The following is a 17,969-nucleotide window of genomic DNA, read 5'->3' on the forward strand; positions in this document are numbered from 1 at the left end:
ATGAAGTGGCTGAGCCACTATCCATCATATTTGAGAAATTGTGGCAGGCTGGTGAAGTGTCCGCTGACTGGAAGAAGGGAAATGCAACCTCTATTTTTAAAAAGGAAAATAAAGAAGACCCAGTGAACTACAGGCTAGCCAGTCTCACCTCTGTGCCTGGCGAGATCACGGAGCAGATCCTCCTGGAAAATATGGTGGGGCACATGAAAAAAAAAAAAAGTGATTGGTGACAGCCAATATGGCTTCACTAAGGGCAAATTGTGCCTGACAAATTTGGTGGCTTTCTATGATGGGGTTACAGCACTGGTGGATAAGGGAAGAGCAAGTGATGTCATCTACCTCGACTTGTGCAAAGCATCTGACATATCCCACATGACATCCTTGGCTCTAAATTAGAGAGACATGGATTTGACGGATTGACCACTTGGTGTATAAGGAATTGGCTGGATGTTTGCACTCAAAGAGTTGCAGTCAACAGCTTGATGCCCAACAACAGCTTGATGTCCAAGTAGAGAATGGTGATGAGTGATGTTCCTCATGGGTTGGTGCTGGGACCAGCACTGTTAAACACCTTTGTTGGAAACATGGACAGTGGGATTGAGTGCACCCTCAGGAAGTTTTCCAGTGACACCAAGCTGTGTGGTACGGTCGACATGCTGGAGGGAAGGGATGCCATCTAGAGGGACCTTGACACACTTGAGTAGCGGGCCTGCACAAACCTCCTGAAGTTCAACACGGCCAAGTGCAAGGTCCTGAACATGGACTGAGGCAGTTCCAAGCACAAAAACAGGTTGGGCCATGAGTGCATTGAGAGCAGCCCTGTGGAGAAGGACTTGGGGGTAGTAGTGGATGGAAAACTATGAGCCAGCAACGTGCACCTGCAGCCCAGAAAGTCAACTGTATCCTGGGCTGCATTAAGAGAAGTGTGACCAGCAGGTCAAGGGAGGGGATTCTCCCCCTCTACTCCACTCTTGTGAGACTCCACCTGCAGTGCTGTGTCCAGCTGTGGGGCTCCCAACAGAAGAATGACATGGACCTGCTCAAGTCACCTACCCCCCGAGTGGGAAGTGTGAGCTGCGAACGAGGGCAGTGGGGACTCAGAGTGTGTGGGGACTGGAGTAATGATGCCCCACACCGCTCACATACAAGAGCAGCCCCCAGGGAGCACGAGCACGAGCAACCAGGAGTGCAGCGAACAAGGCGGGCAAACAAGGTGTGGCGCGTCAGAAGGTTGTGGTGTGTCAGCTTGTGCAGGGTGCAGTTCACCTGGGTCTAGAACTTATCTGAGCTAGTTTAATCTTAACATCCTCCATGAGTAGACTGAACCATGGTCTCCATTTGTATCAAAACCACCACCAGAAAGAACGTGGTGACCCAGATGGAACTGCTACACAAACATGCAGTGGTCCAGGTCCTGGGCTGCTGTGACAACGCTAGTGTGCACTGTGATCAGCTGGATGACCTGCTCAGTCTGGTGGCGGAACTCAAAGAAGAGGTCACAAGATTAAGAAGTATTAGGGAGGGTGAAAGGGAGATTGATTGGTGGAGTAGCACCTTGGCACCCGTGAAGCAACAGAAGCAAATGGAGGCTCTAAACAAGGCAGGTAATCCCTCATCCTCTTGCTACCAGGCAGAAGGAGGGGCCCTAAGAGACGAGGGAGGCTGGAAACAGGTGTCTGCTCAGGGAGGCAGGAAAATCCTCTCTCAACCTCCCTCACCCTCCATGGTGTCTCTTCACAACAGATTCGGGGCCCCAGAACTTTTGAATAAAGAAGGAGGAAGAAAATGAGACAAACAAAGAGGAAGACAAAAGTCCATGAAGGCCAGGTGGTTTTGGACCAGGTATTAAAACCAGTTCTGAAAAGAACCCCAGAAGACTCATTGTAGTGGGTGATTCCATTCTGAGGGGTGTTGAATGCTCCATATGCAGACCAGACCCACTTCAAAGGGAAGTTTGCTGCCTCCCTGGGGCTTGTGTAAAGGACCTCACAGCAAAACTCCCCGCTCTAGTGAGACCCAAGGACTACTGCCCTCTCTTGGTTTTTCAGATAGGTAGCGATGACATTATCAGGAGAAGGCCTAAAGCAATGAAGAGAGAATTCAGGTCCTTGGGGAAACTGCTTAAGGGGTTGGGGGCACAAATTCTGTTCTCCTCCATCCCTTCAGTTGGGGGAATGGATGAAGAATAATATCAGAGAACTCAACAGATAAACTTGTGGCTCCAAGACTGGTGTTACTGTCAGGGCTTTGGATTCTTCAATCATGGGTTGGTATAGAGGGCACCAGACCTTTTGGCATTGGATGGGAAGCACCTGTTCCAGAGGGGGAAAAGGATCTTGGGGCAGGAGTTAGCTGGACTCACTGACAGAGCTTTAGACTAGATCTGAAAGGGGAAGGGGACAAAACATCAGCCCATCTGAAGTGCATCTATACCAACGCACACAGTATGGGTAACAAACAGGAGGAGCTTGAAGCCGTGATGCAAAAGGAAATTATGATGTAGTGGCTATTACAGAAACATGGTGAGATGTCTCCCATGACTGGAGTGTGCCAGTTGATGGCTACAAGCTCTTTAGGAGGGACAGACAAGGAAGGAGAGGTGGTGGGGTGGCGCTGTATGTTAGGGACTGTTATGACTGCTTTGAGTACAAGTGTAGTGAAGACAGGGTGGAGTGTCTTGGTGTTAGAATCAGGGCAGATGCTGTAGTGGGAGTCTCCTATAGGCCACCCACCCAGGACAGAGAGGTGGATGAAATATTCTATAGGTATTTAGGAGAAATCTCATGATCACTTGCCCTTCTTCTTGTGGGTGACCTTAACTTCCTAGACATCTGCTGGAAATACAACAGCAGAACTGGATCAGTCCCAGAGATTCCTACAATGTGTGACAGACAACTTCCTGACAAAGCTGGTGAGAGAACCAACCAGAGAAGGTGCCCTGCTGGACCTCCTCTTTGTGAACAGAGAGGGACTGGTGGATGATGTGGCAGTTGGAGGCCGACTAGGGCACAGCAATCATGAAATAATTAGAGTTCTCCATTCTTAGAGAGGCCAGGAGAGATGACAGCATCCCTTGGGAGACAATCCTGAAGGGTACAGGGGCCCAGGAAGGCTGGGCGCTCTTTAAGAAGGAAGTGTTAATGGCTCAGGAGCAGTTGGTCCCCAGGTGCTGGAAAAGAAACCAGCATCAGAAAAGACCACCCTGGATAAACAGGGAGCTTTGGCTGCAACTCAAGGAAAAAAGGAAAGTTTAAGGCTTTTGGAAGAAGGGGCTAGTGACTCACAGTGATAACAAAGATGCTGTGAGGCTATGCAGGGTGGAAATCAGGAGGCTAAAGCCCAGCTGGAAATTAATCTGGCTTAAGCAGTCAAGGACAACAAGAAATGTTTCTGTAAGTATGCGAGCAGCCAAAGAAAGACCAGGAAGAGCCTCCATCCCCTGCTAGATGCAGGAGGAAACATGGTAACAAGTGATGAGAAAAAGGTGAAGGTGCTTAATGCCTTCTTTGCCTCAGTCTCCTCAGCCAGAAGACAGAGACTGGGAGAACAACCCCCCACATTCCAGGAGAAGACAGTCAGTGACGTACTGCATCACACAGACACACACAAGTCTATGGGACCTGATGGGATACACCCGAGGGTGCTGAAGGAGCTGGCTGGGGTGCTCACCAAGCCGCTTTCCATCATTTACCAGCAGTCCTGGCTGAACGGGGCAGTCCCGACTGATTGGAAATTGGCCCGTGTGACACCCATCTATAAGAAGGGTCAGAAGTTTGATCTGGGAAATTACAGGCCTGTCAGCTTGACTTCGGTGCCTGGGAAGCTGATGGAGCAGCTCATCCTGAGTGCCATCATACAACACATGAGGGACAACCGGATGCTCAGGCCCAGTCAGCATGGGTTTATGAAAGGCAGGTCCTGCCTGACAAACCTGATCTCCTTCTACGACAGGACAACCTGTTTATTGGATGAGGGAATGGCTGTGGATGTTGTCTACCTTGACTTTAGTAAGGCCTTTGACACTGTTTCCCACAGCATTCTCCTGGCAAAATTTGCTGCTCGTGGCTTGGATGGGCACACGCTTTGCTGGGTAAAAAACTGTCTGGATGGCCGGGCCCAAAGAGTTGTGGTGAACAGAGTTAAATCCGGTTGGTGGACGGTCACGAGTGGTGTCCCCCAGGGCTCGTTTTTGGGGCCACTGCTGTTTAACATCTTTATTGACGATCTAGACGAGGGGATCGAGTGCACCCTCAGTCAGTTTGCAGATGACACCAAGTTGGGCGGGAGTGTTGATCTGCTTGAAGGTAGGGAGGCTCTGCAGAGACCTGGACAGGCTGGAGCCACGGGCTGAGGGCAACTGGAGGAGTTTCAATAAGACCAAATGCCGGGGGCTGCCCTTGGCCCACAACAACCCCCAGCAGCGCTACAGGCTTGGGGAGGAGTGGCTGGAGAGCTGCCAGTCAGAGAGGGACCTGGGGGCGTTGACTGACAGCCCAATGAACAGGAGCCAGCAGTGTGCCCAGGTGGCCAAGAAGGCCAATGGCATCCTGGCTTGTGTCAGCAATAGCGTGGCCAGCAGGGACAGGGAAGGGATCTCACCCTTGTACTCAGCACTGGTGAGGCGGCACCTTGATTCCTGTGTTCTGTTTTGGGACCCTCACTACAAAAAGGACATTGAATGACTCGAGCGTGTCCAGAGAAGGGCAACGGAGCTGGTGCAGGGTCTGGAGCACAGGTCGTACGGGGAGCGGCTGAGGGAACTGGGGGGGTTTAGTCTGGAGAAGAGGAGGCTGAAGGGGGACCTCATCGCCCTCTACAGCTACCTGAGAGGAGGTTGCAGAGAGCTGGGGATGAGTCTCTTTAACCAAGTAACAGGCCAGAGGACAAGAGGTAATGGCCTCAAGTTGCGCCAGGGAAGGTTTAGACTAGATATTAGGAAGCATTTCTTTCCAGAAGGGGTTGTTGGGTGTTGGAATGGGCTGCCCAGGGAGGTGGTGGAGTCCCCATCCCTGGAGGAGTTTAAGAGTAGAGTCAACATAGCGCTGAGGGATCTGGTGCAGTTGAGAACTGTCACTGTTAGGTTAATGGTTGGACTGGGTGATCTTCAAGGTCTTTTCCAACCTAGATGATCCTGTGATTCTGAGCGGGTCCAGAGGAGGCCAAAAAGGTGATCAGTGGCTGGAGCACCTCCCTCATGAGGACAGGCTGAGAGAGTTGGGGTTGTTCAGCCTGGAAAAGAGAAGGCTCTGGGGAGACTTTATAGTGGCCTTCCAGTACTGAAAGGGGGCCTGCAGTAAAGATGGGGAGGGCTCCTTATCAGGGGGTGTAGGGATAGGACAAGGGGTAATGATTTTAAACTGAAAGAGGGCAGATTTAGATTAGATATAAGGAAGAAATTCTTTACTGTGCAGGTTGCCCAGAGAAATTGTGGCTGCCCCCTCCCTGGAATTGTTCCAGGCCAGGTTGGACGGAGCTCTGAGCAATCTGGCCTAGTGGAAGGTGTCCCTGCCCATGGCAGGGGGGTTTGAACCAGATGATCTTTAAGGTGCCTTCCAACCCAAACCATTCTGTGATTCTATGATTCCTGAAATTCTCACTCTTGCTGTAAAAGAATTTGAGAGTTTGAAATATTCAGCATCTTTCAGGTACCACAGGAGAATAAATCAAAACTCCATACCTTCATATAATTCACTATTTTAGCAAGGACTCCAAACTTGTAGCCAGAGCCTCCGGAAAGGGCTTTCAAGTTAAATGATCCATTGCTGTGATCTACAAAAGGAGGAAACAAACAATGAAATGATGCTTTCAACAACAACCTGTTGGCACTTCATCTCTTTCTCAGTCTACTTCCAGAAGCTTTCAGAATGAACAGAAATGTGTGTTGCAGGAGTGGTCACCATCAGAGGACTGTGCTAGCACATGTGTTGATCCAGACCTGCAGAGTTACCTGTCAACAGACATGGCTCTGGAACACTGCCAAGCAGAGCTCCACAAATGTAGTCACTGGGACTTAACCTTTAAGAAAATAGCAAGCAACTGCAACATTATTACCATAAGAGGAGGTGTTTAATTCTGTGGCTTAACATATCATAATAATTTACACTACATTAACTCACACTGAAATAATGCACTGCATTTTTGCCCAGTGACTAGCTCTACTGATAGCTTTATGCTGCTGAGCTAGGGGCAGAAAGTTTCATTTACTCCCAAATGATATTCAGCAGTTATACACCAGGTAAAAAGAAGGCTGTGCTTGTTGTGCTGGGCTTTTATAAAAATAGCTCTAGTAGAGAATTTATTAAAAAAAACCCCATAAATCCAAAACAATGCAACTTGGTGTGTTGCACCACTGGAACAACAATTCAGAATCCCCTCTGTTGTCAAATCTGGTTCTGTCTTAATGTATCATGAGGTTTGCTACTGTGTTAATCTTGTTTCAAAAATTCTGGCAAGGCTGTTAATGAGTGTTTTATTAACATTAGCTATTGGCACATCACATAGAATAGAAATATCCACAAAACACTATCAAAAGCCACAGGCCCATTACCATGATAACATTGCTCAACCTTAATGGAAACAGCTTTTCAGAATTTCAGCTACTCCAGAAAAAGAACATTTCCTCTTTGCCATCATAGGAATTTTTTATCCACTGGTGATTTCTAATCACATTTGACAGAACAGTAGGTATCTCAAAGATACTGAGCTCCTGAGTGGAAAAATCAGTTGAGGGACAGAAAAGAACAATTAAAGTTAGTGCATTAATTGAGGGAGAAGTTGCAATGGGTGCTGAACAGAGCTGGTAAGCAAAGCTTTTGCTGGGCAGCTGGAACATATGGATGAGTGGTGATAAGGAGGAGTGGAATGGCTCAGGGGTTTGTAGTAGCAAAAAAAGTTAAGAAAAAAGATCATCATATTCTAGAAAATGCACTTAAGGTGTTTGACAAAGACCCATCACCTCCACTGAGTAAGCGGCTGGCTTAGAGAAAGTCTGCTACATTCACTGTGTTTAAATTCAGATATCCTTGTCAAGTTATTCACAGGAAACTCCAAATTAAGTTTCCAAAGTCCCTATGCTTCAGGTGAATTTTTTCATGTCTGTCCCACTGCATCTCAACTTACTTCTAAACTGATCTGTAAGTCACTACAAAAGACAACGACAAAGTGGGAATTCTGGATGTAGTCAAATTTCAAACACATCCACTTTTGATAATTACTGGGAAGACTTCATGGAAACCGGTGCTAGCATATTAAAAAACATAATACCGAAAGAACAAATCTCAAATTTAAAACTTGGCAGCTGGTAATTGTGAAGCTATTACATGACATTGTATTAGAGGCTTTACATAGCACAATTCTAAAATTAACATAGAAGAATCAGAACAACTCCAGCTACAGAAGAACATTTTATTCGGATTACTAAATTAAGATGGAAAAAGAGAGTAAAACAAAAGCTTTCTCCCCTTGAAAATACAGTCTATAGGGATTTTCCCCTACAGGGTTCCCTTTTATCATTAAAAATTAATATATATGCAGGACATTTTATAAAATAAAAAACCATACATGTAACAAGAGGTCTAAAGTGACTAAAATAAATTCAGAGGTACAACAAATAGTTAAGATGACTTATCATGTATTTCTGTCAACTGAATCAAGAAGATTATCTTGCTTAATCTGCCTGGCTACAGCCTGCTATAGCTCATGACAAGTAAATCTAACCACATGGTGAAGCTGGAAATCTGCAGATATTAACACTTCAAACGTCACGGTTTGACCGGCTGCTTTCCAGCGCAAAGCAAAGCAGGTTCACGGCCACCATCGCGCTCCCAACGTGCTTCTCCTCTAACAAGCTCACTACACACAAAGAACATCCCAAAAATGAGAGCAGGAAGGGATTTGTTTCTTATTCAAGACAGTAAGAATCAAATTTATGAATGATTTACGCCTGGGGTCGAGGGCTTGATGCAAATGAGCATAAAGGAAGTTGTCAGCAGCATCATGCTCTGGCCAATGGTAGGAAAGCTCCATCTTAGCTGTGCCATAGGCTGCGTTAAAAAAAGGCACCAGAACAGCGCTCTTTCAGCATCCTTTCAGACAAGAGGTAGGTGCGTATCATTTTATAACATTGTCTTAGGTTTATCTTGATTACTGAAAGAAAATATGCCTGTAACCTATGAGCCTGTAAAAAGCTTCTTAGAATCAGCATGATTTTTCTCTAGGTTTAGCAGGATTTTATTGCACTGAACACAGAGGAGCTTGTCTTGCACTATCAGACAAGCACTTTCACCATCTGTGCACTAATGGAAAATTGATGACCACTCCATCTTACAGAAAAGCTAATACACCAAGCGAAGATTCAGTAAACAAAATGGATTTCATGCTGCTTACTGGGGAGGTAGCTTGTTTCCTGCAGCCTCACGTTCCTTGTAATTGGATTCTATATGTTTTTACAGAAATGACAGTGAAAGGATTTTCCTTAAAACAAAGACAGCTAAACCTGAAATTTAAGAAATGTATGTCTCAAGTGGGTATTCTGTAAACTGTACCAATTAAGCTGCCTAAAAAAGATCTATGTTCGTGGATACATTAGAAACCTGTTCTAGAAATTTGGTAGGAAGAAAATCCCATTGCATATTATTGTCCTTGTAAATACTGAGGCAGTAATCAATACAGTACAAACTGACAGGTTAGAATCCATCTGAGATTTGTAAATGCTATTACCCCAAGATGTCTATTCAGTGGTTTCTTAAACAGGACTTCCTCAGTACTGCATTGAAATGATTTTTTGCCAGTCATTTCCCTCTGCTCCATGAATATGATTTCAAATAAAGCTGCTCCTCTGCAGAGCCTAAAGATGATGATGCTTTTAAATTAAAACCTAATACAGATATTACAGAAGCCAATTCATTAAATATTTAACTCACTGCATTTTGGATGCATACAACAGCTGAACTGCATTCAAACCAGACCAGCTTACAATATGAATTTAAATTGTGCCATTACAGAACAGGTAAAACTGCATGAAACCACAGAATTTCCGACAGCTTTCAAAGACGCTAACCTTACTAGTGATATGTTAATTCTGAAGGCTTGGCAATGGCTACTTCAGTCTTGTATTTTACTAATTATAGCAACGAGTAGCTGGTATTTATCTGCCTTGCTTCATTCAGATCTAAGGATATCACCATCATCATCGTCCTCAAGAAGCAGGAACCACCTCTGGCACGGCATTAAATACCACCTCCTTGCATAAAGACAAGCTTCTCTATGCTGTGCAAATCGCTGCCCTAATGGTGGCTGTGGAGTGGGAAGGAATCAGCTGCTGCACTGTGCTGGCAGCTGAGCAGCAGGGACTCCTGCCTGGGGAGCCATGGAGCACCAAAGATGCTCCTCTCACTCTTGGGAACAGAGCTACCACCTTGGTGGAGAGCTGTGCCAGCAAAGGGTCCTGGCTACGTAATGTAAACATGCGCAGTCTCTTCACTGGCCTCAGTTCTTGATCACTTTTAGTAGTGACTAAAATACTAAATTTTGCATCAGCAGAAACAGTTAACTTTTGTGCCTGCTGATTACAGAGTGAGCAAACTTATGTGTAACAGATTCCAACAAAATCCTTGGACTTGGAAATCCGTTTAAAAAGTTCAAATCAAACCTCCTTTCTTTCCCAAGGATATTCTCTTGCCATTTAAAATACACATTTAAATACTGCTTGTTTTAATTACACCTCAAAGGGGACTAAAAATCCTTTTATTCATCTCCCCCCCCTCAGCCCCTGATTTTCAAATAAGTCTTCAGACAACCCCTTCAAAAACCCTTCTGACTTTTAGCTCCATAAAACAGGTCAGCTGAGTTTCCTTCCTAGACCATGACCAAAGTAAGCCATACTTTTAAAGATAGGACCCAACTCAACTCAGGAGTATTTTCAGCAAGGATTTGCTCTGTAAACTTCTGTTTAAGAAAAAAAAAAAACCACAACAAAAAACCAAACCAACAATTTAATGAATTCTACCCATCTCAGTCATACTTTGTGTACTCAATTACAAATTTGTGGATTCAGTTCCAGATTTAACAGACAAAACGGTAAGTTACTGCAACTGCTCCAATAACTGTCTGTATCAAGTGCTAATGTCAGGTATCTTCTCAACAATAAAAGTGTTCTGTTTCACTTTAAATCCATCAAAGACACAAGGATAAAGAACAAAATGTATAATATTTGAACCATAAAAATAAGACATAAATTGCAAGCAAGCAGGTTGGCTGCATCATCCTGGTTTGCACAATATACTTTTTTAAAATAATGACACAAAAATAATGACAGTAGCTTAGATTGCTTTAAGTAATCTGGTTTAGTAGATACCATCACACTTTATCACTTCCCATTTATTCAGGCATTTTCTAGTTTTTGCTGTCTAAACAAGTTGATTGCAGAATTATTTCTGGGATAAGCAAGGTTCATTAAAGTGTTACCTGCAAGCACAGTTTAACAAACAAAACATCAGCGTTGTCCTTTCATTCTGTAGCTTTGATTACTGTATGAAATTAAACTAAATGTGGATAGCCAGGACCATTTTGTAATTAACATAGTTAGGTTTTCACTTTTTGCTTTATGTTCAAATCAAAAAATCTTTCATTGAGGCATGGAAATAAGACTCCAGGTTTCTACTAAGTTACCATCTTGTCTCTCTCTTCCCCTTCCATATTCCCACATCATCTGGGGCATCTCAGAAGACAAAAGCACATTTTGCAAGCTGCCCCTTAGCCAGCACACACTTACCAACAGGCTTACATGTGGGGCACAGGCTGGTCTGCCAGTGCTACTTGCCACCAAGTTTCATCTAAAAGCTCCTTGCTCTTTCCTCAAGGGAGTATGGAGATCAGACTTGATCTTCTCCCACATCCAGTTTTAAATTGCCTGAAGGATTCAAACGTTATTAAGGTGTCCTACAGTACGCTATGACAGGTAATCAGAAGTTGCTGTGGCTCCTTGGACATATTTTACTACATTAGACTATATACCAAAAGTACTGTACATTCCCTCAGTTTTGGGAAGCAAAGCCAGGGAAAGAAGGAAACCAGGGGAAAGAGACACACATAACTGTAAAGATGTTATTGCCAAACACCGCATCTGCCTACTTATCCGTAATTCACAGAGAAATTCAGAGACAGACAAAACTGCTTTTTTGTTCTAGATATACTACAGAAATTGCTGAGGCACAGCCTACTTTCACACTTTAAAGCAATGGTCTTTCTGAAACAGCACGTCTCGACAGCAACACCATTCGTGCCAAAGGCAGCCAACTCCTTGCTTCATCTCTCCCCCACACCACAAAGCAGTCTTTTCTTCAGCTGGGTACAGACAGTATTGGACCAAAGACGACATTCCTTTCCTAGCAGTTAAGCAGAAAAAGTAGTTGAAAATAAGAAATCAGAACTCCTCAGAAAGAGTTGGGTTTTCCTTCTTATCTATCCTAATGACAATGACACCACAAGCGGGCTGAGATTTCCACACGTGCTCAGTGCCGTTCAGGCAGCGGAATGAAGCAGTTGGGATTTCTTGATTACAAACTTCTACTCAACAGTGGAACAGCAGGGAAATGAACACGTCGGAAAATCTGGCCTTAAGTCAAAAGCATTTTGCAGGGTTAACAAGTCTGTGCTAACAGGCGATTGTAAAATAATGGGTTTTAAGGAACCAGGATTGTTATTTTGTGCTAGAAGAACCAAAAGTTCAGACGCATTCTTTGAAAACATCCTCCAAAATAGTTATGATTTACACATTTTTGTAAAGAGTGATTTATGTCTTTCTCCCAAATAGGGGAAAAAACCCAACAAACAAGCAAGCAAACTCCAATGACATTAATATGTAGTAAGTTCTTCTAATCACTCAGATATGGGAGGGTGGTACACAGGTGTACTGTTTTTCTAAAAATGCCAAAAAAGCCCTGAGGGCTTTCACACCATGTAAGTACCAACCTCAAGACTAACGATGGACAGGTTGTTTAAAACACTGCATACCTTGAAAATTATCTTTTTGTCTTTGTATATACTTGAAATAAAGAAGCAAAGCTCTCTCTCATTCCAGAATAATTTACACTACATGATGCATGCATAGATCAGTCATCACTGAAACAAATGTTCCAGACAAATTCAAAGTTGTGCATTTGGAGTTTGATACTTTTGTGAGTAAATACGCGTATGCAACAACCCATGCTTGTAGGAGGTGTGAGCACTTAGTCTGAGCTTAAGTTCTTACAGTTTGGGATAAAAATCACAGCATGTTCTTGATCAATAGAGTCCTCAACAGCTTTGTTTTTCTGTTTCAGCCCCCATAACAGTGACAGTGAGCACGCTAAGACAACTCTTCAAGAATGGCAACCCTCAACACTACGCACTGGAATGAGACTACATCCATTTCCCAGTATCTGGGCTTTCAAGTGCAAAAAATTTACCCTTTCCATGATAACTGGAACACTGCCTGCTTTATTATTCTGATCATATTCATCTTTACAGTAGTTTCTCTGGTGGTGTTGGCTTTCCTCTATGAACTGCTAGACTGTTGCTGCTGTGTGAAAAATAAAACTGTGAAAGACTTGGAGAATGAACCCAATCCTGTTAGAGCAATGATGAACAGCTTCAGGAAGCATGAAACAGAGGTGGTGTAGTAAGGACTGAACATCAGCATTTGAAGAATGTTTAACACCTTGAATGAAGCCTCCTGTACCTTACAAATGAGCAAGTCACATGCTTTTTTTTCTTTTGGACTTAAATATAACAGCAAGAGTTATCATTTTATCTCTGGATGTGAACTTGAATAATTAGCAAAGGGTTAGCAGAACCATGATCTGTTGCAATGTTATGGGGGAAGAAAAAATTTTTGTTTATAAATGAACTTTTGTTGTTTACATTGATTTACTAGCATAGATCTTTGTCTACCTGAAAGAACAAATGTTGCCTAACGCATAAAATCGTGTTGCTTAACTGGAGAAAATATTTATAAAAATGCTAAACAATCTGATCATACACAGGGCAAAGACACAGCAGTGTCCTCCCACTGAGGTCAACCACACAGACACAGGAAAGACATACAAGGGATGAGAAAAAATGTATGAGATAGAAGGGTTGAATGGCAAGAGACCCCATGAGACAGAGAGGTTTACGGGAATTCTTGCCTTCGGCAGCTCTTATTACAGGTTTCTTACTTTCAGAAGAGAGGGTGGTGGGACAAAATTAAGCCAACGTGAAACGTATCCCTAAAATGGTCTTTTCTAACCTTCTGTGGTACAATCTGCCCCCTTCTCCAGTTTCAGGGGGCAGGTCTCCCCTTACTTCATATTCAACCCGTTTAATAACTTCTGGGTATCGAGACGTGACTAATGCACTACCTTAAGAATATCTGACTATTTTTACAAAAGCATACTGCAGTGGTACTATGTTCTAGAAGAAACAGGGACATTTTTCTGCCCAAGGCTGCTGCCTCTATGGTAACAACACTACAGGGAGTCAGACATGCTGGATATATCATCTTAACTTTTCAGAGCTGAACTGGAGCTGACCGAGTTCTTGCCAAGCAACACAAGCAAATGGGTTGCAGACCTCCCACATCAATGACAGTGATTTTGCTCAGCCTGCATGCAGCTTTCAGGTGTCGACATGCTTCACAAAAGAGGCCACACCAGGATAAGCTGCCCTGCACTAGAGACAGAGGGATGGATGCACAGTGAGAAGTGACTTCATTTTGCACAAGAGAATCTCAGCTTCCTTCATCAGCCTGACGATGCATCCCAGAGAGTTCACCCTCACAGCTTTCTCGCAAACTGACCAGACCGTGTAACACTCAGACCTCTATCTCACCAGAGTATTTTTCTTCTGGAGCTGTGTTGTGACTATGGTTTTTAAAACCATGGAAGTTCCACAGTTACAAATTACAAGTGTAATAATGTCGTCCAACAGCATGGTCATCAGTAATGCTGGGTAAGTCTTTCACACTCCTGAACCCAGAGAAGTAGGCCAGAAAGAAACATCTCAGACCAAAGCTACATGTGGGACGAGATATTTAACTATATAAAACACAAATAATACTCCTGTCACTAGGTAAACAAAACCCACCTAATGGCCAAACGGACAAGTAAGCTATAACACTGATCTCGGAGTCTATCCATGTCAGAAATACCTTTCTGTTAATGGCCAGTATCTCTAATTATCTCTCTTTTTTTTTTAAAAAAAAAAAATACATAAACTCCCTGTATCAGATCAGTATGCCTAAACTCCAGAAGATCTGGATACAATGAAGGACTTGCTAATATGACTCATGCTCTTCCTGGTTGGTGAGATGGACAAGACAAGACAACCAGACCACTACTAACCAGCACAACTAGTCCAGTGATTCACCTGGAGAAGCAATCTGCCTTCTGCAATCACAAAACAACACAACTACTGCTGCAACCATTCATCTCAGATACACTTGTTACAGTGAAGTAATGTCAGTACCAGTCCCATGTGAAGATGTTTTCAGCTAAAAAATCAAATTATAAGCACAATTCATGGAATTTGACGCCCCAGGTACAAGACAACTTAGCATTCACACCAAGACATACAATGAGGATAATACTAGTGATGATAATGCCCTCCACTGTCAGGGACACTGAGTAGATGCCTCTACTTTCTGCTGCATTTGACAGTATCAAGCCCTGAAAGACTGGTGTCCTGCTTAACAGAGGCAAAAGTAGTCATCGTGATGCACTGAATTAACTAACATGCCTCTTTTTCCTGAAAGCAAACACTCCAAACAGCAGGACTGCTGTCCACTTGCAGTGTTCCTACAAAACAATCATCGTGGATGCACACAAGAAGGCAGTGTGCAGGAAGTAACCAAGGCTAGCCTCTACCACAACTGGCTTCATGTCATTATGCCTTCCTGAGAAGCACACACAACAAAAAATCTTGGGACTCACTCCAGCTACTTATTTCACAGATCTAAAAAGGGAGCTGGGTATCTGCACAAGGAACAGAAGACAAAGATCTTCCCTTGCACACCCCTAGAGCCTCAGGGTGACTCTTTCCTACATGTAGATTAAGTTGTGAAACAGCTCCTGGAGATTCAACTCTTGATTACTGTTGGCTAAGACCATCAAGACTAAGGTTTTCAGATAAAGAGTAAGACCTTAGCCACAACTTACTATTCATTAATAAAAATAAATAAACAGATATGATCTATTTCATTTGTTTTTCCAATTACTATTCTGAACTGAGCAAACAAATTTTTTCAAATAACTTGTTTGAACAATGACTTCAAATAAATATACTAGTAACTATTCTCACTGAAAAGCTCACAATACATCTTCACACATAGGCCACAATTAGCTATGCAGTCATTTGAAGATCAGCATGATCACAATGCCTCTCCTCCCCAGAAAGTGACAAGGGCAGGTTCTCTGAGCCATAAAAATCACAGAAAGAGGAGAACTGGCAGGTGCTACACACCTAGGGACTATCAATGCCAACACACAATCACTGTGATATAATTTATCGTCTTTGTGGTTGCTATACAACAAAACTAGGACTGATCATCTTAATATTAACTTCTTCAGGGTGGGTGGGACGGGGATTTCTCCAAGACCAGGTTTTTACTCAACCTCCCCAAGACTCATCTCTGACACACGCATATCCTGACAGGCACCTAACAATCCGGTGACTGGAACAAAAAGCACGTTTTGAGGGAAAGGGCTTTGACTCTGAAGCATAACAGGGCAATTTGTGCTTGTGGCTGCTTAGCCCATTCAGTCGCTTGCCAACCTGAACCCTTGTTCTGAGACAATTCCTAAGAACAAGAGGAAAGAAGTTGGTCCACATGCTCTCCATTATTTTTCTCCCATCCTTACTGGTTCCTCAGTAGTGAGTAAATACTCTCCAAGGGAAAATGAAGGGAGACTGAACTCAATTCTGCATAAAAATGTTAGAGAAACCCCAAAACCTTTCTGATACTGTCTGGAATGAAGATAGCAGCGTAAAAGATAAAGCACATTTCCTCAGATCAACGCATTCCTATTTGTGTAAGCTAATCATTTGACAGCTGCAAAAGCACTTAATGAAATACCCAGACCACAAATGCACGGAAAAGAAACTACACTTTATCTGCTCTACCACTTGGCCACATATCTACTCAAGTCCTCCAGATCAGACTTGCTTGCATTTGAACTGTCTGCCCTCTTCCTGCCTCCCCATCCCTCCTTCCCAGCAAACTTCCCTCACTCAGGATATGCAGCTTAAGATATTCCACAGAGAATTTTATTTTACTTGGAGAGGAGAGTGTGGCAAAGGGACCGATGGAAACCTGGCCTCCCTTGATATCTTTTAAAATGCCTGACTGATAACTGTATTTGGTACCCTGAGAAGCTGGAGATACATACACAAACTCCCTACTCTTCTCCTCAAACAAAAGACGCTCCACTCCTCCTATTGTCCTTGATGTTTTTCTCTGTTGTTTTTAACTCTACTGTTTGTTTGGGAGTTTAGAAGAGAGCCACACAAAATACGAGCATGCAATGAATTTGTACAACAGGGTATTTTGTGTTTTAGTAACTCCTGACTTTTGATTTGACCTTTAGGGTGCATAGGAGAACTGTCAGTGCTTTCAGAAAACTGAAAAGGCCCCCCCAAGTTATGTGCCTTGCACAGTGGAAGCAAACACAGAGCATGATGCTGCATTCACACAAATCTTCTGCACTTCTCATTCGCTCCCACTATTTTGGTGCTTCTTATTTGATATTGAGAGATGCATTACCAGTGCCACCACCCCAGGAAAATGACAAAACTCCTGACTGAAGCAGACAAGAACCTAAGGAAGCCTTGGTATTCATGAACAAAGAGCAGCTCCAAATAAAACAAGAACAACCGCTGATCACAATACGCTAGCCAGACAAGTTGCAAGTTACAAAATCCATCTCATGGATGGATAGCCTACAACTTACAATTAACAAAATTTTTAGGCGCCCTCTTGCCAAAAAGACAGAGGAGATCAAAAGAATGAGACCACCATTGCTGCTTGCCCTCTGGGTCCAGCAAGTACCAAAATCCACAAATCAAAGCTCAGCTTCATACAAATAATATTTTAGCAGTAGCAATTCCTCCAACTGAGTAAAAGCAAACAAGTCACTGATGAGGCCCTACCTGTAAAAGGTTCTTCCCATCACATAAGAGAATTCTTAACAAAAAGTGACAAGAGAAAGAATAACAAGACTCAACAGCGAAATGCACAGATAGACTGATTCATACTACTAAGCCACAGCTTAGAGGCAGACAGTAGAAAATACCAAACAGCTGTTGAACGGGAGACTTGCACCAACCTGTGTTTAGTTTTGAGCTTGATGAGCCACCTTGTTCTACCTTTGCTTTCTTCTTTTTGGAAGAGGAGGAGTCAGAAGATGGCGCTGGACGTTTTTCTACTGCGGGTGTGGAGAGGGCACGCTTTTTGAATAGCTCTCGCTCTCTCAGTAAGCTTGGATCCATAATTCTGTTACAAGAAGAAAAAGTCCATAATAAATACTAGAATCAGCAAGATATTTAAGAGTAGAGATATCAGTTTATGAAGTTGTTTATTTGTTTGTATCCTTCTCTTCGTGCACATGGACTTCAAGGAAATAACTTAGCTGGGGATTTAAAGCGTCAGGACACAACCTGAACCCCAGGTAGAAAATGTGATTGCTGAACCAGCCCCTAAACCCACGTCAACGTGGGGAAACCGGCTGGGGAAGTCTGCGGGCTCCGCACCCAGCCTCAGCGCCCACCGAGACCAAACGCCCGTCTCAAAGGCACCCACCGTTCACGAGGAACTTTCAAGTCACCGACACGAAAGGAAACTTCGGCAGCAAGGCGACCGCCCGCCCGGAAACGAGCCCGAGAGTGCCGCCGCCGCCCCTCGCTGCCCCGTTTACCGACACCCACGGCAGAGGAGGACAGGACGAACCGCCGACGGC

At 43.8% G+C, this 17,969-nt stretch overlaps 2 protein-coding genes across 6 annotated transcripts in view; one reads left to right on the forward strand and one right to left on the reverse strand.

Moving 5' to 3' along the window:
- The window catches only part of GTF2E2 (general transcription factor IIE subunit 2), a 36,540-nt gene extending 18,582 nt beyond the window's left edge, over positions 1–17,958 (reverse strand). For 2 of the 3 annotated variants that reach the window (XR_003398275.1, XM_026847449.1), the window contains exons 1-3: positions 17,813–17,883; positions 17,340–17,506; positions 5,678–5,769 (exon numbers count right to left, since the gene is read on the reverse strand). Coding sequence is in view for 2 of the 3 variants with exons in the window: in XM_026847449.1 (XP_026703250.1) it covers positions 5,678–5,769; positions 17,340–17,502 (255 nt within the window). In the remaining variant the exon portion in view is untranslated. Of the gene's footprint in view, positions 1–5,677; positions 5,770–17,339; positions 17,507–17,812; positions 17,884–17,937 lie in introns of those variants that run through there. The other variant, XM_026847450.1, reaches the window with a different exon arrangement.
- Positions 7,815–15,195, forward strand: SMIM18 (small integral membrane protein 18). 3 transcript variants are annotated; one of them, XR_003398276.1, is made up of 3 exons: positions 7,815–8,098; positions 12,321–14,122; positions 14,247–15,195. XR_003398276.1 is itself a non-coding variant. In XM_026847452.1 (2 exons), the coding sequence occupies exon 2, from the start codon at positions 12,366–12,368 to the stop codon at positions 12,657–12,659; it is 294 nt and encodes a 97-aa protein (XP_026703253.1). In that variant the 5' UTR covers positions 7,815–8,102; positions 12,321–12,365; the 3' UTR covers positions 12,660–15,195. The 3 variants fall into 3 exon arrangements, 2 of the variants coding, with proteins under 2 accessions (XP_026703253.1, XP_026703252.1); XM_026847452.1 differs by having other exon boundaries at positions 7,815–8,102; positions 12,321–15,195; XM_026847451.1 differs by having other exon boundaries at positions 12,321–15,195.
- Positions 17,959–17,969: the final 11 nt, after the last annotated feature.

The sequence above is a fragment of the Athene cunicularia genome (genome assembly GCF_003259725.1).
Source record: "Athene cunicularia isolate RWA chromosome 4 unlocalized genomic scaffold, athCun1 chr4_part2, whole genome shotgun sequence".
Lineage (NCBI taxonomy): Eukaryota > Metazoa > Chordata > Aves > Strigiformes > Strigidae > Athene > Athene cunicularia.